At 43.3% G+C, this 27,818-nt stretch overlaps 1 protein-coding gene across 3 annotated transcripts in view; it reads left to right on the forward strand.

Annotated features, from left to right (window-relative positions):
- The window catches only part of LOC122806267 (SRSF protein kinase 1-like), a 1,654,485-nt gene that overhangs the window by 1,430,272 nt on the left and 196,395 nt on the right, over positions 1-27,818 (forward strand). For all 3 annotated transcript variants that reach the window (XM_044076540.1, XM_044076542.1, XM_044076541.1), the window contains exon 12: positions 4,517-4,624. In XM_044076540.1, coding sequence (XP_043932475.1) covers positions 4,517-4,624 — 108 coding nt within the window. The remainder of the gene's footprint in view (positions 1-4,516; positions 4,625-27,818) is intronic.

Raw genomic sequence — 27,818 nt, forward strand, 5'->3', positions numbered from 1 at the left:
TCTAAGATTAGCGATCAGACTTTAGTTACCGAGAAGGGAATTTGTACCTTAGGATTTTGGGCCTCATAGTACCGCTGATTCTGAGGACTCCACATGAGAAAGATACAATGATATGTAAAGTCTCTTTGGTCCCAGTACTGACATCCTGTGTCTTTTCACATCCCATTACTTGGTGGAGACAACACATATCCTTAAATCTGGATCTCCCTTTCACCCTTCCTATTCAGTATTCCCCACAGACACCTCACACTGAGCAGTTTCAAGATGGGTTAAATATAAGTTGTGTGGGACACCAAGGGCAGACGCAAGCACAAATCTATAAAAGAAATGCTCACCCTGATCAAGGCACTCGAATTTCTGAATCATCTTTGTTCCCCAGGTACTCCTCAAGTTGTTACACATAATGCCAAAGTCAGTTGATACATCAGCAAGCAGTGGGAAACCCAGTCGTAACCCATTTGCAGACTATCCATGTTAGCTTGGGGATATAGCTTCACAGCACAGTCTTATTCTACAGGCATCCTACATTGTGGCAGACAAGCTGAGCAGAACAAGGACAGACTCTCATAAATGGAAACTAGAGCAGGTTTGTTTTTTTCCCAGATTTGATCCATCTATGGGGAGTTCTGCAGTAGACTTGCTTGCTGCTTCTGAACAGTCAGCTGATAAGATTCTGCTCAAGGACTCCATGCCATGCAAGAAGGCCTGGAAGACGGATGCCTTTCCCATTTCTTTTTGTTGGACAGAAATGTACTTGTATGCTTTTCCACCCTTTCCACTGATACCTAAGGTACGCCTGAACATTCAAAAGGAATCCCCCAAGGTCATTGTGGCGACTCCCTTCTGGCTCAGGAAGTCATGGTTCTCCCCTTTTGGAAATGGCCAGGGGCAATTATTACAAGCTTCCTCACAGACTGCATCTACTCACACAAGAAATGGTGTGTTTGATGCACCCTGGCCCCAGTGTACTTTATCTGACTGTGTGGATGATAGGTTCTTAATTTCCTTTAGGTATCTGATTACTGAGGATGTGCAACAGGTATTAATTGAGGCAAGAAAACCTGCTACTGGAAAGTTTTATATTAATAAATGGAAAAGCTTTTCTGGTTGGTGCCAGCAACATAACAAGCACCTTTTCAAGTCTAGTTGTTCTCTGGTCTTTTGTGAGTTTCCTTCCTATGATCTGTCTCACTCCTCTGTCAAGGTTAATTTATTGGACATTTCGGCATGTTTGCCCATGGATCCTCAAATTTCAATGCATTCTCACATCAAAATGTTTTTGAAAGGGGTTTGCATAAGAGGCATTCAAAGAAAACCTGTGGCCCTTCCTTGGAATTTTAATTTTATGTTAGAGAAGCTAACACTTGCTCCATTTGAATCAGTTAACCTGGCTGACTTGAGGCTGTTAACGTGTAAAAGTTTTACTGATTGCTTTGACCTCTGCAAGAAGGATATCTTGAGTTGCAAGTGCTTATGGTGAGCCAATCGTATCTCATTTTTCACAGAGATACTTTAAGTAATACTACTCCTTTTATGCCTAAAGTGGTATCCAGTGTTACTTTAAGCCAAACTATCCATCTCCCCTTTTTCCTTCTTGAACCCAAAAATTAGGGATTAGGGATGCTATACACATTGGTTGTCCACAGTCAACTCCGGTATTGTCTTGACAGAATTTGATCTCAGATCTTTGGATCATTTCATTTTTTTGTGAAGGTAAGAAGACAACCTGTGTCCAAACAGACTATTTCCAAGTAGTTGTCTAAAGCTGTTCCCTTCTGTTATACTTACCACAACCAAACTATTCTGGCTAAGATTAAGGCGCACTCTACCAGGGCCTTGTCTTCATATTTGTAATTTTGGAAATAGTTGAATTGTAGAAGTAATCTTGAAGCTGAAACTTGGTCCTTTGTATATACTGTTACAAAGCACTGTAAGCTTAATTCCTTCTCTAGGTCTAGATCAGGCTTTGCTAGGACTGTTCCTTGGGGCTCTTGGACTCTCTTCCTTCCACCTTCCAAATGTGGTAATCTACCCAATTAGCTAAGGCTACTGAAGCAGTGATCAATATGAAGAACACTGTGTAAGTAAACTTACCATAACAGGAGATGTTCAAATGATCACTGCTGCAATAGGCACTCCCTCCATCCATTTCCCTTGTTTTTTGGTGTTTTCTATGCCACAGTATGGGCATTTCTTTTTTGTTCTTCCTAGTATTGTCCTTTAAAGGTTCATGTTCCTTGTTTAAAAGCTCTGAAGGGCTTGGTACCAAAAACTGTCTTTTTATTTGGCTCTGCTCAATTTGGCTGACAGTTGGGTGCATGGAAGGTGCCCTGAAACTTTGGGAGCTGGTCGGCTGTTATGTCCTATGTAGGATATAACCCATATAGCAAAGGCTACTGTAGCAGTGATCGTTCAAACATCTACTGTTATTTTATGTTTAGAATAGTACAGTTGTGTAAGTAATTTGCTGAAAACTTTGTGTGGCCTTAATAAGGATCACATTATTCTTCAAGCCAACTCACACTTTTTTGAGATGTAAATGTAAGGAAGCAAGGGCTGTTAATGCTGGATATGTATCAGCAGGTCACTTTTTTCTTAAAAGGTAGTTGAGCTCAGGAGTGTCAGATTAGTCTCCTTTGTCCCAGTAAGAACAGCTTGAATGTGGCCATGCTTCTTCCAGGTGTAATGCAGATTTTGTCTGTGGGTGTGTTTCACAACAGCTTCGTATTGTGTGTACTTTCACCATGAGATTGAGGTTCTTTTCGCACTTTGAAGCTCAGGATAATGAGCTCCTTGATGCTTTGGTCTATCTGGTTTCTTCTGCTGTTGGAAGTGTCTGCTGCTTGTAATACTTACCATCTGTTACTTCTTACAAATGGATCTTCAAAGTAAATGGCTTGAGCATTGAGCGATTCCTTCTGCACTGGATGTCTACTGCTGTCCTTTTGGACTGTTTTTCCACCTGCTTCAAGTTTGTTCTGCATTGTTGTACTGTATAGTTTTATACCCTTGTTTAGATTGCCCAGTTCAGTTTTTGGTGCATATTGTACATATGTGGTGCCATAGCTGATAGCTAGAATTGTCCTAATCTAGTATAAAAATGTAGTAGGTGTGCACCATTGCAGGGGATGTGTTCTGGGTATCTTACAATATGTCCAAAGCTGGTCCTACGGATGTAGCATCCAGCTACAGAGGAACTTTGCAAAGATATAAAAAATTACTGTGACAGTTATGTAGTGTATTACATTTGCAAACATAGTGTGCCGTAATCAGGATAAACCAAGCTTTAGCCATGTAGTGTGACTGCTTTCTAACTAGGAGTACAAAACTGTGAATACATCTTAGTTCAGGTCTTAACGCCCATTGCATGCCCTGCCCTCAGTGTTTCTAGATTTGTACATGAACGGTGAGAAAAGTAGGTAAAAACACTCCCTCAGCAGTAGTATGACTCTGCCCCAGGATGCCTTAGTCTCCTCAATGACCCTTTTCCATAGTCTTAAAAACCAGCATGGACACCATGTAGAGTAGTATAAAACAAAGAACTTTAATGGAAAATAAATACAGATAAGCACTTTCAGTTAAAACCTTCTTCAGATCTAAAACGGTGAATGTAAGAGACTCATTAAAAGGAATATCAACCAATGAAATCTTACATTGCAAATGATGTCTTTTTAAAACAGGCTTAAGGGGAACCTGACCATTTAACCCTGGCAATGTATCAGCTTGCAGTTATGCAGTCCATCGTAATTCAGCAATCTCTGTATCATTAAACACATCCCCCCTCAAATCAGAACTAATAACTTGCAAAACCATAAAAACAAAATTCCATCACGTAATTTTGAATAACCCTAATATCAACCCTGATTGGTTGATATTCCTTTTAATGAGCCTCTTACATATTCACTGTTTTAGATCTGAAGAAGGTTTTAACTGAAAGCACTTAACTGTATTTATTTTCCATTAAAGTACTTTGTTTTATGCTTCTCTACGTGGTGTCCACGCTGGTTTTTCCTTCTAATTTTACCACTTGCTGTCTACAGTGTTGGACTTCGTGATTTTCAGCTGTTTTTTTTTTTTGTGTGTGTGTGTGTGTGTGTTCTGATTCATAGTCTGAATAAGTGTGGAGGCGGTGGGAAGTATCATTAGAGACCGTGATTGAGGAGAGTCACTGGGAGCAGCTGATGGTCATCTGTGAGGGAGTGAATGAAAAAATAGCTTAAAGTTATCTGCACGGTGTGACTGTTTTCACAGTAAAAGGATTAACTGATATTGTGAATTATTTTGATGCAGCTGGACAAATGCAGAACAGGAGCTTGCTCTTTTCTACAGAGGTTGCACAGGTTTTGTTTTGGTAAGAGTAGATTATTTCAGTTGAGAATATACGTGATATAATCTAGTAAAGGATTGTATTTTTTATTTTTATGATAAGGCCTTGTTAGGAACATTTTTCATCACACTTTTGTTTACTTTTATGCATCTCAGAAATACCTTATGTGGTTAATCTTGTGTTTTACAGCACAAACATTTCACTGAAGACATACAGACAAGGCAGTATCGGTCGCTGGAGGTTCTGCTTGGTGCCGGATACAGTACTCCTGCAGATGTCTGGAGCACAGCATGTATGGTGAGAAACTGTTTGTGAAAGTTCAGTACATTGTAATGGTGACATTCCATTTGCCATTGTGGAAGCCATGGTTGTACAGGAGGAAGGTCTGATTATTTACAAAGCACCAGTATCCACATAATAAAAGTGTGACTTGTCTTTTAGAAAGACACATCTATTTATATTCAGAACCATTGCAGTCCTTCAGTACTGGTGGGGAAGCTGGGGTTGATTTCAAGCGGCTGCCACTGCATGATTGTAGGTGGGTTTTTGTGGGCCCTTATCTTGGTATTGTACACCATCATCTTTATGCTTTTATGAACTTTAGATATGCAGCTGATCAGAGCCCATTTTAGTTGAGGCCTGGGGAAATAAGCTTCTCAAACAAATTCCAGAACATGAAGCTAAATGTCAGTTGTATACATGGTGCAGCAGTGAGCGAAGGTCTTGGCTTATGATTGTTGTCATAGATTACAGCGCAGTATGGCAGTCTGTTTCATTATGTGCATGAATTGTACAAATAGCTGCAGTGTGTAATTTATCCCTTCTGAATAAAACTGCAGAACAGGCTTTAAATTGGCCTATGAAATGTACTTGAAATATAACTGAGCAGATGGAGGCTGAAACCTTGTCAGTTAATAGTTAAAGGGAAGAGGAGGGTAGAGAGATGTAGGTGTGAGGTAGGGTTGTGTGAGGAAAATATGGAGCCTTAAGAATACCTGAGGGCTGTCTAACTTTGGTTATATTCATTTTATAAGTTCCATAAATAGTTACATGATATTTTGTCCAACTGTCCCTGTGCGTTTGATTCAGAGATGGTCAGAGTTGCAGAGTAGGCAGATAGCGGCTGGAAGGAGTCAAACCCTGGAATGCAAGCAGCAGATGGTTAACATATCATAGCCTTAAACTTCTGCGCAAACTCTAGACTGTTCATCTTGTAGAAAGTGAAACAAATAGCATGTCATAATCACCTTCCTGGAATTGTGATGTATGGCTTAAAATGTACGCTTGCATTCTGTTTTGTCCTTTTTTCCTTTTAGACGTAGATAAGCTGTCATATTTCTTCTGCGCTGTTTGATGATCTGTGTCATTCTTTGGGAGTGAGTTTCCTTAGTAGGCCAGTCCACCATCATTCTGTGTGGTTGCTTTCTTGTCTTGGATGTAGTTTGCCACTTATAGCATCAGATTTAATCCTCCAGATCATTTTTCTTCTGCTGAATAGATTTTTGTGTGTGTGAGATTATATAACGTATTTACGTCCTTTTCTGCTTCTAAAGGTTGCATCCTTTTCTGCTTCTAAAGGTTACTAAACTTCTTTATTCCCATCCTTGCATCTTTGTCAAGCTATTTCATATTTGTTTCTACAGATTTTCCTATCTTTCAATCTGAGGCCTACTTACTGTCTGACAGGAAAACTAAACTTTCGGAGTTCAGTTAGTTAATTATAATTCAGATTTCCTTGGTTTTCCGTCTTCCGTTTCTCTCTCTTTTTTTTTTTTTTTCATTCACTTGCAGTCTTGCCCCTTTTTCAAAGGCCTACCCAAGCATGTATATGTGTGTGTGTGTGTGTGTGTGTGTGTGCGTGTGCATATATATATATATATATATATATATATATGTGTATGTATAAATCTCAAAACTTTCTATTCATGGACTCAAGAAAAGAGGTAAAACCGATGTTGAGCACTTTTGTTCTTTGTTTTCAAGAGCTTGCTCAGAATGTAAAACAAATGTACAGTCATTCTCTTAAATCAGGTAAAAAAAGTCCTAAAAAGTGAGTCAGTCACGAATCACATTATGAAATCGGACCTAAACCGATGCATTCACAATAGTCAATTAAAACCTTCATATAGGTAACTGGAACCAATGTTAAGCAAGCATAAAAGGCTGACTTTGAGCCATGGGGGAGGAATCCTTCCTCAACAAAAAACATTTTTAACTAAATCAAAGAAGGAAAAAGTGCGAAGTACCCTAAGGGCTTAAACCGCAGTTAGCATTAAACAGAATAACAGGCCATAAGAAGTTGTTGGACTAGTAGTTTAAAAAAAATACTTGTTTCGTCAGAAAACAGTGGTAACTAACATAAATGAACACGTGAATTAGCAAAGGCTGCATAAAAGTAAAAAGATTCAGTAATATGCAAAGGGATGATAGAACTTTAATAAAGCCATTGTGTCAAAAATTCCTGGGAAACTTACACTAGACAGCAGTGCCATAAAAGCTACTGTGTCCACAAGCCAACAGAATTACTGCTGAAATTCCCAGTCTGTTATACATGGAACACTAAATGGCATATTTATTGTATGCACATGTATATGTGCATGTGTGTATGTATATGTATATATATGTAATAGGTGTGTTTTGTGTGTGTGTGTGTAAATATATATATATTTTTTTATATATATAATCTGTGTATGTATGTATTTGACCAAAAACAGTAGTGACTACCAAGGCTACTGTCACAAACATAAAATCCTTTAATAAAAACAAGACATAAATGAGTGCTTTCTGACTTAAACTAAGTCCTTCATCAGATTTACAAGTTACACACACCATCAGATTTACAAGTTACACACCTCATCAGATTTACAAGTTACACACCTCATAACATTTTTATACCAAAGCTAGCCAAGAGCATGTTTGCTCAGAACCACACCTCTAGTTACAATTGAAGGTCATATAGAAAATTAATTATAAAATTAAATTTAATGCCGGTTTCTTTACTGTGTTTAAAATGCTATGAACTCCTCTAAACACTTGTATTGCAAAGATAAAATAATAAAATCAAATATATTGAGTATATATAAAAAAAATAAAAAAAACATAAAAGGCACAGAAAACCTTAAAAAAAAACTTATTTTCACTCCACCCAATCAGATAGCTCAAGCAGAGGTATTATCCAATTAAATCGAAATGCAAAAAACAATAAGAGCATCAAACCATTGGTTTAAAGAGTTATCCATCTGTACCAATCAAACAATTAAAAATGATAACTTGTTGATCTTTAACAGCCTGTAGTCCAAGGCCAATATTCAGGCTGTCAGATTAACAACTTGTTTATAATTTTTGATGCCACAGCATGTGGTGGATATAGCTTTATAATGTGATGTGTTTTACTAGGTAAACACACACAACAAATTGGATTGTTTCTCAGTGTTATGTCCTAGTTATATATGCCTATCTCTGCACATTAATGACAGAATGAATGTATGAGATTCTCCTTAGTTGATTAGGAGTCTGAAATACATGATTAGCAATTATGCCACGGTATTGGAACAGAAATTCTTTAGTTGGGCTATGCTACTTCAGTGATTGGATAATATTTTGGATTAGATTTTTTTTGTATATATACTCTTGATATGTTTGATTTTATCATTTTATCTTTGCGGTACAAGTGTTTAGAGGACTTCATAGCATTTTAAACACAGTAAAGGAACCGGATTGTTAACTTAATTTTATAATTAATTTCCTATATGACCTTCAGTTGTAACTAAAGGTGTGATTCCGAGCAAACATGCTATTGGCTAGCTTTGGTATAGAAATGTTATGAGGAGTGTGACTTGTAAATCTGATGAAGAACTTTAAGTCCGAAAGCGCTCATTTATGTCTTGTTTTATTAAAGGATTTTGTTTGTGACAGCAGCCTTGGTATTCATTACTGTTTTTGACCTTTACAACGTAGCTGTGTTCTGTGATGACACTTTGGTTGCCTTGTCCTTCTTTCTTTATTTTCTGTGTAAGTATATGCTTTGTAATAATCATTGTTAAGCAAGTCATTTTTCAATATATCCACAAATCAGGTTTGTTCCATAGGAACAATACCCATGCCTTTGTCTGCTCACATAATCCTTAAGATTTTGTCATTTTCAGGTACTCCGAGTGAATGTAGATGTTCTTCGTGTTTCACTGTTGCAGTCATCACATTTGGGTTATCTGCCTGCAGGTAGCCCTCAGCCGGCCTGAATACCAAAGTCTTTGGATTTCTGCGTCTGATGCTGTCACTTCTTCCTTGACGTCAGGTCATCAGGGGTGTAAAACATGCTCCCGACGCCATTACATCAGTCTTTCTTGCCGTGCAGTGCCCGAAGCAGAAGCAGTTCGCAAGTGCCGGTCAGCCGACTCCTGACTTTTTTTTCAAGTTTCAGACCCGAAGTCTTCAAAAAAGCGAAGTACCCCATTGGGGATCCTTTTTCTTGCTCTAAATGATGTCAGTAATGGTTAACAATTCTCTTAACTATGGAAAGCAAATACCTCATAGAGATTTTCATTCTTACTGCATCCCATGCTTAGGCCCAGACCACGACGTCCCTCGTCGATTTTGTTCCTTATTCAATGCCCGAACTATCCGTCGTCGGGCTATTTTTGCAGCTAATTTTCGTACTCATTCTGTGTACTCCGAAATGGCTTCATCAAGCCATCCAACTCCCGATCTTACGAAAAAACTTAAGGATAAAGACAGAGACAGACCGCATAGGTCCAAAACTGCCGACGACACTTCCGTTAAGCTAGTCGCCAGTCCACCGGTACTCAGTGTGGCGCTTTCGCACCCCTGATACCCGCTACTTCTGATTCGCAGGCCTCTACTGAGACACATTTGGAGTCCGTATGCCGCAAGATGCTTCTTCGACTATAGAATCTGCAGATGTCTCAACCTTGGATGAGTCTGGAGCTGATGTGCAGGCACTGGCTTCTGAGGGTGTATTCAGGCCTACAGACATTCATATTAAACCAACACCATTGTTTTCATCCAGGCCTAAAACTCATACCACGCCTAGAAAACAAACGACCAAACCGCAGGCCCAGGCCCATATACCCAAAAAACAAATGCTTAGAATGGCTGAAGTCCTCATTTCCTTGATTAGGGGAAGCCAGCCTTCCCCCTCTAAGAGACCTAGAACTGAGTTTTTCTGATTCTTCTGATCAGGAATCTGATTTTTGTGCTCCTCCTGATTACCAGGATTTGCCCTTATCAAGTTATGAGGATTCTATTGCAGAGGATTCCATCCCTCTGCTTCCCCTCCAGAAGATTTTTCTTTCGGTGAAACCTTGCACACTGTTAGGGACTATTTCTGCTGAGAAAGCCAGGATTACTCTGAATCCAAAAAGAGGCTTAGAGAATTCTTACTCCTACCTCAACACAGGCCTCTTTAGCTGTCCCTCCTGTTCTGGACATTGTAGATGATGCTTTCTTGGAATCTAGCCTTTCCCCAGACACTTCACCTTCAGCTCCCAGAAAACCTGGCAGGTATTAGAGTACCTGACTCTCACAAGTTCCTCTTCAAGAATCCTTCTGCGGATCCAGAGACCATTTCCCAAGGACCAAAAGGTATTAAGGCTACTGCTGCCAAAAATCCTACACCTGCTGATAGAGATTCTAGAGCCTTAGACAGATTGGGTAAGAAGGTTTACACTTCTGCTACTTTGGCCATCAGGGCTTTAAATTGCCAGTTTCATATGTTAAAGTATCAGCAGCATGCTATGGGGCTACTTAAACAGAAAATGATGTTGATTCCTGACTGTACTGAACACAAAGAGTTAGAGGATTTAATGCATTCTGCAGAACATGTTGGTAAACATACTTTGCAATGTGGTTTTGATGCTTTAGAAGCATCTTGCAGGGCTGCTGTCACTGGGTCTGTACTTAGAAGGCATGCTTGGCTTAAGGAACAAAACTTGCCAGATCATGTAAAAGCTAAATTACTGGATGCTCCCTTAAACCAAGACTGCCTTTTTGGTAACAAAGCAGAAGTTGTCCTCAAAAGGATGGAGGAAAAAGCTAAATCTATGCAAACTGTTAAGGATTTCCTACAAGTACAGCCTCCCAGATTCAGTAGGCGCCTTCTAAGAACTGGCCTTTTCTATTGGTCTTTTCAGTCCAAACCCAGGAACAGCAGACCACCTAGGCTACAGTCTCAGGCTTCGCACAAACCTAAACAGTGGGGGGCTCCCACTTCCAAAGCAGGTAGTAGTAAGCCACCCCCCTATGAAAAAATGGCACAATGACTTGATCTTAACCCTTCCAAGCCCTGCTCTACTACCTGCTCCCTTAGGAGGAAAGCTTGCCCTGCATGCAAAAAACTGGGAACTCATTACCCAGGACATTTGGGTTTTGAACATAGTTTCCCAAGGATACAGGTTCCACTTCCACTCCCTACCAAACACCAAATGGTTGGCCAGACATACCCCCAAATCAGTGGGCGGAGGCCCAACAGCAGGTTCTCTCTCTACTCAATATCAGGGCTATTCAGCCTGTCCCTGCAGAACAAAGGGGATAAGGCTTTTATTCAAGACTATTTCTGGTGCCCAGAAAAGACAACTCCTGGCATCCTATCCTGGACCTCTCTATTCTCAACACCTTTCTGGTAGTTTCAAAATGCTAACTCTGGGCAACAGCTTCTTCCCATGCTAGCCAAGGATGCCTGGATGGCAACCCTAGACTTAAAGGAAGCTTATCTGCACATCCCAATAAGGGAATCTTGCAGGACATACCTACGCTTCAGGGCAGGCTGCATGCACTATTAGTTCTCTTTACTTCCCTTTGTCATATCTACTGCGCCCAGGGTATTCACAAAGTGCCTAGCTCCAGCCATTGCATTTTGCAGACAGAGAAATATTCTAATTTACCCATATTTGGACGATTGTCTGATTCAGGCAGAAAGCCAGGACTTATTACAACACCTGGCATTCGTAAAGAAGCTTCTAACCTCACTGGGGTACACCAACAACGAAAAGAAATCTCACCTAGTACCATGCCAACAGATTGCATTCCTGTGAGCAAGCTTGAACACAACTTCCCAGATGGCATTCCTCACTCCAGAGAAAAAAGTTTACTTGACAACCTACTTCAAACTATTGGCCACAAAAACCCAGCTATCTGCAAGGAAAATACTGCAAGTGCTGGGGTTCATGGCCTCTTGCATTTTACTAATTCCATATGCAAGACTGCATATGAGGAAACTCCAGTAGTATCTAAAAAGTCTATGGTGTCAATAGTCTCAGGACCTGGAAACAATGATTTCTATCATTCCTTGTATCAAGGCAGAGTTCCTTTGGTGGGCAGAGGACTGCTGCCACAACAAGGGACTCCCTTTCAGTCTACCCCCTGCCGCCCAAACCCTCACAACAGAGAGGGGTCCCTACCAGGGACATCCTAGAAGCTGCTACCTGGAGCTTTGTACATACCTTCACCAAGCATTACCACTTGCCTATCTCTTCTAAATCCAGAGCTGGATTTGCCACTGCAGTCTTGCAGGGATTAATAGCTGGCCCTAATGTTCTTTGACTTCCTCCTCTCATCCTTAGCTTTGGGAATAAACCCAAATGTAATGACTGCAACAGTGAAACACTAAGAACATAGTACAGTTGTGTACACTTACCATAAATGTAGATGTTCGAGTGTATTCACTGTTGCAGTCCTGGTTACCCTCCTTCCAGCCCCCTGACTTTTCTTGGCTTTACCTCTCCTTATGCTTGGTATGTCTATTTTTTCTTGTGTATTTGCTTTTTGATGGGGGTTTTACCATACCATTTAATTGCTTCTTTTTATGGGGGCATCTGACATCTGGGGCAAGAAAAACTGATGTAATGGCATCGGCTGCATGTTTTATACCCCTGACTACCTGACGTCAAGGAAGAAGCGACAGCATCCGATGCAGAAATCCGAAGACTCTGGTATTCAGGCCGGCTGAGGGCTACCTGCAGACAGATAACCCATATGTGATGACTGCAACAGTGAATACTCTCTAACATCTACATTTATGGTAAGTGTATACAACTGTACTTTCCTGTTGAGTCATATTAAACCATTTGCCCATGTTTTGACTGTTTAGCAATAGTCAAATATCCCTATGACAAACTCTTAAGAAAACCTGTAAGGTAGTATGCAAAGGGGAGTTGTACAAGCTTTTCCTATTAAGCTGTAACATGGGATGTTCTTTGTGTTTCACTTGTGGGTTATCCATGCTGTGGTAGCCCTCAACTGGCCCGAATACTAGTCAGTGTTTTTCTGCATCGGCTGCTGTTGCTTGCTGACGTCAGGTTGTCAGTGCTATAAAGGAAGGCTGCCGATGCCATTACATCAGTCTTTCTTGATGAGTGGAGCCTGTAGCAGAAGCAGTTTGCAAGTGTTCCGGTCGGTCGCTACCAGAGTTTGAATTACAGCTGAAAACGTCTAAAGCCAAGTACCCCATTGGAGATCCTTTTTTCTTGCATCAATGAATGTCCCTAAAAGTTAACAATTGTCTCGCCTGTGGAAAGCAAATACCACACAGAGACTTCCATTCATACTGCATCACTTGTTTAGGCCCAGACCAGGACGTCCCCCGTTGCTGGTTCTGTGCCCTCTCTAACGCGAGAACCATTCGTCGCAGAGCTCTTATTGTAGCCAGGTATTTTCATTTTCCATCTTCGCATTCCAAAAAGGCATCCGTCGGCAAACAATCCGTAGAAATTCCGAAAAAACCTAAGGATAACGATAGAGACAGACTTTACAAGGCTAAGCCTTCCAACAACACTACCACCAAGCAGGCCGTCAGCTGTCTGGAATACATTGAGGAGCCTTCGCAGCACCTGATGCCTGATTCCGATACTTTTTACAGGCCTGTACTGAGACCCTTTCGGAATCCAGTATGCCACAGAAATCTTCGTCTTCCGAACCTTTGGTTTTCTCTGCCTTGGTTGGTTCTGGAGCCGCTATGCAGGCACCGGCTTCCGAGGATGTTTTTCGCACTACCGAATCTAGACAAAAACTGACTTCTTCCCCGACTACCGTTTCTCTCAGACCGATGGATACTCTTAGACCTAGAAGCAGGGCCACTCCTAGGAAAACTACTTCTAGCCACCATTTTATTCCTGCTCCACCACCCCAAGCTCAAATGCTTAAAATGGCAGAGGATCTTATCACCCTTATCAGGGGTAGTCAGGCCACAACTGCTAAAAGGAAGAGAGACCTTTCTCCTGAAATACTGACAGAACAGGATTCTGAGGAGTCTGATTATTCAGATTTTGAAGAGGAACAACAACCTCTGACTGCTTATGAGTATTCAGATGCAGAGGAGTCCATTCCTTCTGCCTCCCCACCAGAAGATCTTTCCTTTGGGGAAACAGTTCCCACCCTCGGAGAACATTTCCACTGGGAATCCCAAGACTTCCCTCAGTCTAAGAAAAGACCAAGTTTCTAGACCTGCCCCAGCACACAGACCCTTGGCCATCCCTCTGTTCTTAGAGGTGGTTGATGAGGTCTTCCATGAATCCATCTTAGCTCCTGACGCCCTCCCACCTGCTCCCAGAAAATCTGACAGGAATTAGAGTACCAAATTCTCAAATACCTGTACAGAAATCCTGCTCCAGACCCAGAGATAATTACACAGGGACCAAAATGAGCTAAGGCTAGTTCTGCAAAGAATCCTACTCCTCCTGACAAGGACTCCAGAGCTCTGGACAGATGGGGTAAAAAAGTATACACCTCTGCAACCTTGTCTATCAGAGGACTCAACTGTCAGTTCCACATGTTAAAATATCAACAACACACTTTGGAACTATTAAAACAAAAGATTTCAACCTTTCCTGACTGCCATTTCGAAAGAGTTAGCAGATTTATTGCACTCTACTTGTCAAGTTGCCAAACACTCATTACACTGTGGATATGACACCCTAGAAGCATTAAGCAGGGTCGTAGTGTCGGGATTTGTCCTTAGAGGACATGCATAGTTGATGGAACAACCTCTCCCTGATCATGTCAAATCTAAATTACTTGATGCACCCTTTGATAAGGACCGCTTGTTTGGAGTAAAAGCAGAAGAGGTGCTTAAAAAGATGGAAGACAAAGCAAAATCTATGCAAACAGTAAAAGATTTCCTTCAGGTGCAGCCTCCTATGTTCAGCAGGAATTTTCCCTCAAAACACTGGTCCTTTCGTGCACCTAGCAGACTGGCAATGTAAGCCCCGGAGGAACAGACTACCCAAACTCCTATCCCAGGGACAGCAGAGAACCAAACAGTGGACCACTTCCACACCAAAAGGCGGGGAGTTCTAAGCCATCCCTCTATGGCAAAAAGTCTCAGTGACTCCCTCTTCCCCCCCCTCTGCCCTCTTTTCACTCACTAAAAACTAGGAGGAAGCTCTTCCTCTGCAAAGAAAATTGGCTTTCAGTAACAAAGGACCAAATGGGTCTTAAAGATCATTTTTCAGGGATACAAATTCTTCTTCAATGAACTCCCAATTCCAAAAGGGTACCCAGACTTGCCTCCAAATCAGTGGGCAGAGGCATTGAAACAAGATCAAACAGGCAAAGGCTTTTATTCCAGACTATTCCTTGTTCCCAGAAAAGAGGGCACTTGGCGCCCCCATCCTGGATCTATCCATTCTGAACAACTTCCTGGTGGTCCCCAAATTCAAAATGCAAACTTTGCAGCAGCTGCTGCCTATGCTGACAAAAAATGCGTGGTTAGTTACCCTAGATCTAAAAGATGTCTACCTCCACATCCCCATAAGGGAGTCCTGCAGGAAATTCCTTTGCTTCAGAGCAGGCTCGCAACACTTTCAGTTCTCTGCGTTACCATTCAGCTTATATACTGCTCCCAGAGTATTCACCAAATGCTTAGCCCTGACCATAACCTTTTACAGACAGAAAGATATGCAGATTTACCCTTATCTGGACAATTGCCTCATTCAGGCAGATTGCAAAGAAAAGCTCCTCAAGGACTTCCTCTTTGTCAAAACTCTCCTAACCTCCGTAGGGTACACCATCAACGAGAAGAAATCAAAGCAAACACCCTGCAGGAAGATCATTTTCTTGGGGGCACTGCTGGACACACCATCCCAAATGGCCTTCCTATCCCCAGAAAAGCAGTGTTTCCTGCCTCTATTTTACCCAGCTGGGTTCCAGAAGTAACCTCACTGCGAGGAAGTTCCTGCAAGCCTTGGGGTACATGGCATCTTGCATCCTTCTAATTCCTGTGGCCAGGCTTCACATGAGAAAACTTCAGTGGTACCTAAAGAACCTTTGGTGTCAGCACTCTCAACCTCTAGTGACCGCTCTCTCTCTGATCCCCTGTATAAGGGGCGAGTTTCTCTGGTGGGCAGGGGCCTGTGCCCAGAACAAGGGTCTTTCCTTCACCCTCTGCCCAACTGGGCAGACCATTACCACTGAAGCCTCAGACATAGCTTGGGGCGCTCACCTTTAAGGCTGGTGCAGCCACAGTCTTTGGGATGCCCAGCACCTTCCCTTACACAGCAACCAGAAGGAAATGTTGGCAGTACAAAAGGGCTCTGACTTCCTTCAGACCTAATCTCGGGCCAGGGGTTCTCCTTATCAAAACAGACAACACCACAGTAATGTGGTACATCAGCAAACAGGGAGAGACCCAATCTTACCCTCCGTGCAGGCTAGCCATGAACCTCTGGCTGACCGCCTCTTCCATGGGATTACACCTAATAGCTCAATACCTACCAAGGATCAAAAACACCCTGGCAGACCATTTAAGCAGGAACTTCCTGGACCCCCATGAATGGCAGCACCACAGAAAAATCTTTTTACAAATCAGTCAGGCGTGGGGGACTCTGGAGGTGGATCTCTTAGCTTCACATCTCAACCATCAGCTAAAAAAAAAAAAACATTATGTACCAGGGAGTATCACCACCTAGCATGGAAGGTGGATGCCTTGACCTTCCCCTGGAATATTCTCTGTGTACGCATTCCCTCCTCTGCCTCTTATTCCCAAGGTACTGATCAAAATAAGGGAGGAGAGACCAAAGGCCATCCTCATTGCTCCCGATTAGCCCAGACAACTGTGGTACCCCTTACTGCGCAGCCTGACATCACTGCCTCCCAGGCAGCTTACCCTGATCTCAGACCTCTTAACTCAGGTGGGTGGGGGAATGCTGCACCCAGACTTGCAGACTCTCTAATTATCAGCATGGCTGATACTCTAAAGGCAAACAAGGGGCCCGTGTTAAGCAAACCGGTCCTAGACCTTATCACAGAGGCCAGAAGGCCTAGCACTGAAAGTCTTACTCAGGAAGATAGAAAAGATTCTGCTTCTGTAGCCAGTCCAGAGGGGGCAGTACTTCACAACCTTCCATCTCTCCTGGACTACCTAGCGGAGCTACTTAATAGTGGCCTCTGCTTCTCCTCTATTAAAATCCACACCTCAGTCATTTCAGCTCATTTTGATACACAACAGCCCCTGTTCTCCCATCCTTTGATTAAACAATTCCTCAGTGGGGCTTCTATTATCAGACCTCCCAGAAGGCCACCCACTCCAGCCTGGGACCTGAATTATTAACCTTTACCACCCTTCGAACCTGCTGCTTCAGCAGAACTAAGATGCATCTCCTGGAAGACTGCTTTTCTTCACCTCAGCCAGAAGAGTTTCAGAACTTCAGGCACTGATGGCCATTGAGCCCTTCATCATCTTCCATGCAGACAAGGTCTCCCTGAAGACTAATCCCTCCTTTATGCCCAAGGTGGTATCTAATGTAACTCTCAAGCAGGTTATACATCTACCCACCTTCTTTCCTAACCCTCAAAACAAGGGTGAAAAGAATTCTGCACTCACTAGACATGCACAGACAGCTCAGATACTGCCTGGACCTTACTAAATCCTTCAGGAAAACAGGCCAACTACTTGCCAGCTTTGCCCCAAGGGCAGAGGGGAAGCCCATTTTCAAAGAAACCATTTCCAAGTGGATGTCATACTGTATCCATTTCTGCTACAGATTGCATGGGAACCCCCCCCCCCCATTCCACTAGGGCACCCTCCACTTCCACAGCATTCCTAAGAGGAGTTCCCACGAAGGACATCCTGGAAGCTGTCACCTGGACTTCTGTCCATACCTTTACCAAGCATTACCACCTACCTCTGTTTTCTAAGGCTAGGGCAGGGTTTGCCTCTGCAGTTCTGCAGGGCATGCAGATCCATTCTTAGTTCTCTTACTTATCCTACCACCCCTCTCATCAGCTTTGGGAACCCTCCGACAGGTGATGACTGCAACGTTGAAACATGAAGAACAAGGTACAGTTGTGTACACTTACCATAAATGTAGAAGATGTTCATCGTGTTACACTGCTGCAGTCATTACACTTGGGTTATGCCGTCAGGCGGTCCCGCAGTCGGCCAGAGTTCCAAAGTCTTGGTCCGGCATCGGTTGCTGTCGCCTCCTCCCTGACATCAGTGTGACAGGGGTATATAAGATGCAGCTGACGCCATTTTCTTCAGTCTTTCTTGCCGCGCGGTGCCCGAAGCAGAAGCAGTTCGCAAGTGCCCGTTGGGCGACTCCTGAGATTTTCATTCCGAATCCAGAACCGAAGTCTTCTAAAAAAGCTAAGTACCCCGTTGGGGAAACTTTTTCTTGCCTCAGACCGATGTCAGTAAAAGTTAATAACTGTATTTCTTGTGGGAAGCAAATACCTCATAAGGATTTCCACTCCTATTGTATTCCATGCCTAGGCCCTGACCACGACGTCACTGGGTGTCAGTTTTGTGTTAGGTTTAACAAGCGCACTATTAAACGTCGGTTTGATTTTTGTGCGACATTATTTTGGTAGAAAATTCAATTACACCATGTCATCGGAAATTCTGACCGCAGTGCATAAAAAGGACAAGGACAGGCATCTAAGGCCCAAAACGGACGACGTAGCCTCTTCTAGGCCATTCGCCAGTTCTCTGGTTTTCACCGAGGCGCCTACGTAGCCCCTGACTACCGCTTCCACAGAACCACAGACCGCTTCCGATTCCCACTGTAGATTTAGGATCAGTAAACTGAAGGCCTAGTGCACCGATCCTAAATCTAGAGAGGAAACCAAAGTAGCTGAGCAATCCACAGCTACAGAGGGTGTTTTCAGACCTACCCAGTTAACTATTAAACCCTCTGTTAAGTCTAAGCCCCCCTTAAAGGCTAAGAAACAGACACAACTCTCTCCAGGACAGGCTTCCATGCCTAAGAAACAAATGTTAAAAATGGCCGAGGACCTAATCACCCTGATCAGGGGTCCCATCCCCCTCCTGATAAAAGGCCCAGGCAGGTTTACCCCCTTATGATGATTCTGATGCTGAGGAATCAATTCCATCAGCCTCTCCGCCTGAGGATTACTCCTTTGGGGAGACCTTACATACCATGAGAGAGCATTTCCATTGGGAAGGCCAGGTTTACTCAGAATCCAAGAAAAGACTCAAGACTTCCTTTTATTGCTCCAACACAGACCCCTTGCTATCCCACCTGTTTTAGACATTGTGGATGATGTGTACACTGAATCCAGTTTGAACCCTGACTCCTTACTCCCAGCCCCAGTTAAACCTGATAGATATTGCAGAGTCCCTGACTCTCACAAATTTCTGTACAAAAGCCCTGTTGCTGACCCTGAAACTATTTCTCAGGGACCCAAAGGGATTAAGGTCTCATCAGCAAAAAACCCAGTTCCCTCTGACAGAGATTCCAGAGCATTAGACAGATGGGGAAAGAAGGTATATATGTCTGCCACTTTAGCAATGAGAGCCTTGAATTGCCAGTTTCACATGCTAAAATATCAACAATTTTTGATGTCTCAGTTGAAACAAAAGATGCTTCCAGATTCAGATCCTCCTAACTTAAATGCAGGATTTATTGCATGCAGCTGAACAAGTAGGAAAACATACTTTGCAATGTGGGTTTGATTCCTTAGAGGCCTCCTGTAGAGCAGCAGTTACAGGCTCTGTCATTAGAAGGCATGCTTGGTTAAAAGAACATACGCTACCAGATCATGTTAAGGTCAAACTATTGGATGCACCTTTGCAGCGGGATGTGCTGTTTGGAGTTAAGGCAGAGGAGGTGTTAAAGAAGATGGAGGATAAGGCAAAATCTATGCAAACGGTGAAAGATTTCTTACAGGTTCAGCTTCCTCGTATTAGCAGAAATTGGCCAACAAAGAATCGGTCCTTTCCAGTCACAGATAGACCTCAAAGGGGCAGATGCAGATGTCCAAGAGGTAGAGGTCAGACGCAAGGCCCTTACAGGCCTCGACAGTGGGGCACACTAGGCCAAAAAGAAGGGGAAGACAGGCCTCAACCTTATAAAAAACAGCCTCAATGACTTTCCACTACAGCTGCCAAATAGCTCTCTCTTGGCAGCCCCCTTAGGAGGAAAACTGGCACTTTTATATCACAACTGGCATTGCATCACCAAAGACAAATGGGTTCTCAACATTGTATCTCAAGGTTACAGGTTCCATTTCCACACCTTTCCAAGGCTAAAAGGAATGCCAAATCTGCCACCAAATCAATGGACAGAGGCTCAAAAACAAATTACAGCACTCATGGACATGAGAGCTATTCAAAAGGTACCACCACAGGAACAAGGACAAGGATTTTACTCAAGACTCTTTCTAGTTCCCAGAAAGGACAGTCTGGAGACCCATTCTGGATGTTCCGAAATTCAAGATGTTGACACTACAGCAGCTTCTTCCCATGCTGGGCAAGAAAGCTTGGCTCGTGACTTTGGACCTCAAAGAGGCATACCTGCATGTCCCTATCAGACAAAATTGCAGAAGATACCTCCGATTTCTAGCTGGTTCAATGCACTATCAATGCTCTGCACTGCCCTTTGGCTTATCTACTGCGCCCTGGGTCTTCACAAAGTGCCTGGCACCAGTAATTGCATTTTGCAGGCAAAAAGGAATTCAAATTTATCCATACCTGGACAACTACCTGATTCAAGCAGAGAGCAAGGACATTCTACTAAAACATGTGGCGTACGTAAAAAAGTTAAGTTGTCTGGGGTACACAGTAAACGAAAAGAAATCAAAACTAGTGCCCTCACAACAGATAATATTCCTGGGTGCCAGCTTGAACACAACGGCCCAGATGGCTTATCTCACGCCAGACAAACAAGGACAACTGACTCAATATTTTCAATTAATGGCAACAAAGACCCAACTCCTTGCAAGAAAAATTCTGCAGGCCTTGGACTACATGGCATCTTGCATACTACTAATTCCATATGCCAGACTGCATATGAGGAAACTACAATGGTACCTAAAGAGTGTATGGTCTCAACACTGTCAAAATTTGGAAACCGTTATACCACTAATTCCTTGCCTACAACAGGAGTTTCGATGGTGGGCACAAGCTTGTCACCTCAACAAGGGATAGCCTTTCACTCAACCCACAGCCAGGCAAACACTGACAACAGATGCATCGGATTATGCCTGGGGAGCACACATGGCAGGAAAATGTATCCAGGGCGAGTGGCCCACAGAGCAAAGACATCTCTACGTCAATCAAAAAGAGATGCTAGCTGTACAAAATGCTATTATAGCTTTCAAGGACCTACTGCATCCAGGACAATTACTATTAAAGACAGACAACACCACAGTTATGTGGTACATAAACAAGCATTGGGGCACACACTCCTACCCCCTCTGCGGACAAGCCATGGCCTTGTGGAACACAGCTCTAAACTACCAAGTTCATCTGCAAGCACAATTCCTGCCAGGAGAGAAAAACACACTGGCAGGCGACCTAAGCAGACACGTTATGGACCCACACGAATGGGAACTGAATCCACAAATATTCAGAATGATAACACAAAAATGGTGGAGCCCGGACATAGATCTGTTTGCTACCCCAAAGAACTGCCAATTACAGAAATTCTGCACAAGGCGCTACCATCCACAAGCATGGAAAGTGGATGCCCTCTCATTCAGCTGGAAAAAACTACAAGTATACGCTTTCCCCCCTTTACCTCTCCTTCCAAAGGTACTCATAAAAGCCAGGCAGGAAGAGCCAAAAATTATTTTGATTGCACCAGACTGGCCACGCCAGCACTGGTACCCAATCTTAAAGAACTTAACACAAGAACCACCCTGGATTTTACCACAAATTCCACAGTTGCTGACTCTGCACAACAATCCGATACTTCACAGCCAGCTAAAGACCTTAAATCTAGCTGCATGGAAAATTCCTTAGTCCAAGCAAGCAATGCCTCTCTCCAAAGCTGTTATGGATGTCATTCTGAAGGCCAGAAGGCCTAGCACCAGGAAAGCCTATTCTGATAAATGGAAGAGATTCTGTGCCTGGAACCAGGCTCACAGCCTTGACCCTCTAGTCCCAAACATTCCTCAGATACTGCAATACTTAACTGAGATGCTGGACAAGGGCCTATCTTTTTTTCATCCATCAAGATCCACGCCTCAGCTATCTCTTCTCATTACAACACGGATCTACCAATTTTTTCTAATCCTTTGCTCAAACAATTCCACGGAGGAGCTAAAAACATAAGACCGCCCCGTAGAGCACCAACACCTACTTGGGACCTGAATTTTGTTTTGGAAAAAGTAACTTTGCCTCCTTTTGAGCCAGCTAACACAGCAGAATTAAAATACATCTCTTGGAAAACTGCTTTGCTACTGGCAATAACATCAGCACGAAGAGTTTCAGAATTACAGGCACTAATGGCAGTGGAACCTTTCCTCATTTTCCACCAGGACAGGGTGTCTTTAAGAACCAACCCTACGTTTATGCCAAAGGTGGTATCAAGTGTGGCTCTAAACCAAACTATTCACTTGCCAACTTTTTATCAAAAACCACAGAACAAAGGGGAGAGACTACTACATTCTTTGGACATTCACAGACAGTTATGCTTCTACTTGGGCAAAACCAAAGCTTTCAGAAAATCTGAGCAATTATTGGTAGCATACGCTGCAGGAGCACAGGGAAAAGCCATTTCAAAGCAGACTATTTCAAAATGGATAGGACACTATATACGTTTCTACTATACCCATCATGGGAAACCTGTACCTAGCAGCATTAGATCTCACTCCACCAGGGCAACAGCCACTTCAACTGCCTACCTCAGAGGAGTACCTACCAAGAATATTTTGGAAGAAGCAACATGGAGTTCTGTGCATACCTTCACCAAGCATTACCATTTGCCTTTATACTTCAAATCCAGAGCTGGCTTCGCCACTGCTGTTCTGCAGGGCCTTATAGCCACCCCTAATGCCTTATAGATCCACCCTCTTGGGATTCCACCCAAGTGTAATGACTGCAGCAGTGTAACATGATGAACATAGTACAGTTTTGTACCTACCATAAATGTAGATGTTCGAGTGTAAACACTGCTGCAGTCCAGGTTACCCTCCCTCCTTCCCCTTACTTTCTGGTATTTACCTAGGGGCATATACCCTTTATTACCTATGGGGAGTATTTGCTGGTAACTAAAAATGGTTGTTTGCTTTTCTTTTGTATTTTTTACTAGCAATTTGTATTGCCTACCTATTTGGGGGCACCTGACATCTGGGGCAAGAAAAACTGAAGAAAATTGCGTCGGCTGCATCTTGTATACCCCTGTCACACTGACGTCAGGGAGGAGGCGACAGCAACCGATGCTGGACCAAGACTTTGGAACTCTGGTCGACTGCGGGACTGCCTGACGGCAGGATAACCCAAGTGTAATGACTGCAGCAGTGTTTACACTCGAACATCTACATTTATGGTAGGTACAAAACTGTACTTTTCGAGTGTATTCACTGTTGCAGTCCTGGATGTTCTTCGGGTTTCACTGTTGCAGTCATTACATTTGGGTAATCTACTTGCAGGTTGCCCTCATTCGGCCTGATTAACAAAGTCTTGTGTCCTGCGTCAGTTGATGTCCCTTCTTCCATGACGTCAGGTCATCAGGGGTATAAAACATGCAGCCGACGCCATTGTGTCAGTCTTTGTTGCCGTGTGGTGCCCGAAGCAGAAGCAGTTCGCAAGTGCCGGTCGGCCGACTCCTGAAATTTTCGTTTTCGAGTTTCAGAACTGATGTCTTCAGTTTAAAGCTAAGTACCCCGTTGGAGAAACTTTTTCTTGCTCCTTACCGATGTCAGTAAAAGTTAATAATTGCATTACTTGTGGAAAACAAATACATCATAAAGATTTTCATTCTTTACTGTATTCCTTGCCTAGGCCCTGACCACGACATAACTTGCTGTCGGTTTTGTGCTTTATTTAATCAGCGCACTGTCCGTCATTGGTATATTTTTACCTCTAAATATTTCGATTCTCAGTTTAATTATCCAGAAATGCCGTTGGTTAGCCATCCGACTACCGGGATTCAAAAAAAACGCAAAGATAAGAACAGAGACAGGCCGCCGAGGTCCAAAACTGCCGACGACGCTTCTCCTAAGCCAGTCGCCAGTTTGTTTGTACTCAGGCGCTTTCGCAGCCCCTGATACCCGCTACTTCTGATTCTCAGGCCTCTACTGAGACCCATTCGGAGTCCGGTATGCTGTGAGATACTTCAACTACGGAACCTGCGGATGTGTCTACCTTGGATGGGTCCAGAGCCGCTGTGCTTCTGAGGGTGTATTCAGACCTACGGACTTGCATATTAAATCAACGCTTTCTTCATTACTAAGGCCTAAATCTCGATCCATGTCTATAAAACAGATGCCCAGCCCACATGCTCAGGCCCCTATGCCTAAAAAACAAATGATAAAAATGGCTGAAGATCTAATAACTCTAATCAGGGGTAGTCACCCCCCCCCCCCCCCCAAGAGGCCTAGGGCTGAGCTTGATAATGAATCTTCTGATCAGGATTCTGTTTCTTCTGACTCTTTTGATGACCTGGATTTGTCCTTACCGCCTTATGAGGATTCTGATGCAGAGGACTCTATTCCCTCTGCTTCCCCTCCTGAGGATTTTTATTTTGGGGAAACTTTACATACTTTAAGGGAGCATTTTCACTGGGAAAACCAGGAATTTTCTGATTCAAAAAAGAGGCTTAGGGATTTTCTCCTCCTACCTCAGCATAGGCCTTTGGCTATTCCACCTGTACTAGACATTGTTGATGATGTTTTCTCGGAATCCAGTTTTCCCTGCTCCTAGTAAACTTGACAGATACTACAGGGTTCCTGAGTCCCACAAGTTCCTTTTCAAAAATCCTATTGCAGATCCAGAGACTATTTCTCAGGGGCCCAAGGGCATTAAGGCTTCTACTGCTAAAAATCCTACCCCTTCTGATAGAGACTCCAGGGCGCTGGATAGATGGGGTAAAAAGGTTTATACTTCAGCAACCTTGGCAATCAGAGCTTTAAACTGCCAATTTCACATGTTAAAATATCAGCAATATGTCATCGGACTACTTAAATAAAAAATTGTTGATTCCTGACTGTGTGGAAAATAGATTTACAGGACTTAATCCATTCTACTGAACAAGTTGGAAAACATAATTTGCAATGTGGTTTTGATTCTTTAGAGGCCTCTTGCAGGGCTGCTGTTACTGGGTCTGTGCTTAGAAGGCATGCTTGGCTTAAGGAGCAATCTTTGCCTGATCATGTTAAAGCTAAATTGTTGGATGCTCCTTTAAATCAGGAACACCTGTTTGGCAACAAGGCTGAAGAAGTTCTTAAAAAGATGGAAGATGAAGCGAAATCTATGCAAATTCTTAAAGATTTTTTACAAGTGCAACCTCCTAGATTTAGTAGGCACTGGCCTACCAAGAATTGGTCCTTTCCAGCCCCTTCCAGTTCTTCTCAAGCCAAACCCAGACACAGCAAAAACCCCAGGTTTCAGTTCCAGGGGACTCTCAGAACTAAGCAGTGGGGGGCCTCCACTTCCAAATCTGGGAATAACAGACATCCCCCTGTGGTAAACAGTCTCAATGACTTCCTTTTAAAATTTCCAAGCACTTATCTTCTGACCACCCCTTTGGGGGGGAAGGATTGCTCTTCTTGCAAATAACTGGGAACTCATAACCCAGGACAAATCGGTTTTAAATAGTGTCCCAGGGATACAGATTTAATTTCCACACATTGCCAACACCAAATGGGTGGCCAGACCTTCCCCCAAGTCAGTGGGCAGAGGCTCAAAAACAAGTACTTTCTCTCCTAAGCATGGGGGCAATTCAGCTGGTACCAGAAGAGGAAAAGGGACAAGGTTTTTACTCCAGACTTTTCCTGGTACCCAGAAAAGACGAATCATAGCGTCCAATCCTGGACCTGTCTACTCTAAACACCTTTCTGGAGATTCCAAAATTCATGATGCTGACTCTTCACTAATTACTTCCTATGGTAGGCAAAGACGCCTGGTTGGCAACACTAGATTTAAAAGAAGCATACCTGCACATCCCAGTCAGGGAATCTTGCAGAAGATATCTATGCTTCAAAGCAGGCTACACACATTATCAGTTCTGTGCACTGCCCTTTGGCTTGTCTACTGTGCCCAGGGTATTCACAAAGTGCCTGGCTCCAGTTATTGCATTTTGCAGGCAAAAGAAGTATTCAAATATACTCATACCTGGACGATTGTGTAATTCAGGCTGAAAGCCAGGACATACTTTTGAATCATCTGGCCTTTGTAAAAAGGGTTCTAACTTGTCTGGGGTACACAATAAATGAAAATAAATCACAACGGGTACCCTGTCAACAAATTACATTCCTGGGAGCAAGCTTGAATACAACCTCCCAGATGGCTTACCTCACGCCAGAAAAGCAAATTCATTTGATAACCTATTTCAAATAAGTGGCCACAAAACCCTGCTATCTGCAAGACAAATACTGCAATCCTTGGGGTTCATGGCCTCCTGCATTCTTCTAATTCCATATGCAAGACTGCATATGAGGAAACTACAGTGGTATCTAAAAAGCCTATGGAGTCAACATTCTCACAGCCTAGAAACAATGATTCCTATCATACCTTGCCTAGAGTTCCTCTGGTTGGCAGAGGCCTGGCTCCAAAACAGAGGACTACCATTCACACTACCCCCTGCCGCCCAAACCCTAACAGATGCATCAGACTGTGCATGGGGGGGCTCACCTGGCAGGGAAGTGCTTTCAGAGCAAATGGAACCCAAGTCGAATGCACCTACATATCAAGCAAAAAGAAATGTTAGCTGTACAGAATGCTCTGACAGCCTTCAAGGACTACATTATTCCAGGGCAACTAATGGTAAAGACAGACAACACCACAGTTATGTGGTACATAAGCAGGGGGGTACACATTCCTACTCCCTCTGCAGACTAGCCATGGCATTGTGGAATACAGGCTTGAGCTACCAAGTGCACCTACAAGCCCAATTCCTGCCAGGAAAATTAAATACACTGGCAGACGGAGTGAGCAGAAACCTCATGGACCCACACGAGTGGAAACTGGAACCAAGGATTTTCAACATGTTGACAAGCGAATGGGGAGCCCAGACATACCTATTTGCCTCCCCCCCCAGAACTACCAATTGGACAAGTTTTGCAGAAGGACGCCTCACAAACAAGCCGGGAAAGTGAATGCTCTGTCCTTCAGCTGGAAAAACCTGTCAGTCTGCGCAACCCCCCCCCCCCCCCGCTGCCTCTGCTCTCCAAAGTTCTACTAAAAGTCAAACAGGACAAACCAAGGATGATTTTGATTGCCCCAGACTGGCTGCGCCAACACTGGTACCCCTCCTGCGCAGTGTGTCGCAGTTATCCCCATGGCACCTGCCTCTGACCCCTTTCCTGCTGTCTCAACAGGAGAACCAGATTCTGCGTACTCAGCTTCCAACATTGAGCCTTGCAGTCTGGCTAATTACTTAAACTCACCCTTATCCCTCAGCAAACTTGTGATGGATGTCATCTTAGAAGCAAGGAGACCTAGTACTAGAAAATTTTATGCTGAAAAATGGAAAAGATTCTGTGCCTGGAACCAAACTCAAGGGATGAGCACAGCAGCACCCAGTTTACCTCAGATTTTGCAGTACTTAACTGAGATGCTTCACAAGGGCCTGTCTTTTTCCTCCATTAAAATCCACGCCGCAGCCTTTTCAGCTCATTATAACACAGAACCTCCCCTCTTCTCTCATTCTCTGCTTAAGCAGCATCTCAGAGGGGCGAAAAATTTGAGACCACCCAGGAGAGCTCCAACCCCTGCCTGGGACCTTAACTTTGTATTGGAGAAACTCACTTTACCTCCTTTCGAGCCAGCTGCTACTGCAGACTTAAAATTTCTTTCTTGGAAAACAGCTTTCCTTTTAGCAATCATTTCAGCTAGAAGGATATCTGAATTACAGGCCCTTATGGCAGTGGAGCCTTTCATCATCTTTAATGCGGACAGGGTGTCACTCAGGACCAATCCATCCTTCATGCCCAAGGTGGTATCCAGTGTAGCTCTTAATCAGTCCAGTAATTTGCCAACCTTCTTTCCCAATCCACAGAACAAAGGAGAATGGATTCTGCACTCCTTAGATGTGCACAGATAACTTGGATTCTACTTGGACAGGACTAAACCTCG

Source organism: Protopterus annectens, chromosome 7.part0 (genome assembly GCF_019279795.1).
Source record: "Protopterus annectens isolate FY-2018-M chromosome 7.part0, PAN1.0, whole genome shotgun sequence".
Classification (NCBI taxonomy): domain Eukaryota; kingdom Metazoa; phylum Chordata; order Ceratodontiformes; family Protopteridae; genus Protopterus; species Protopterus annectens.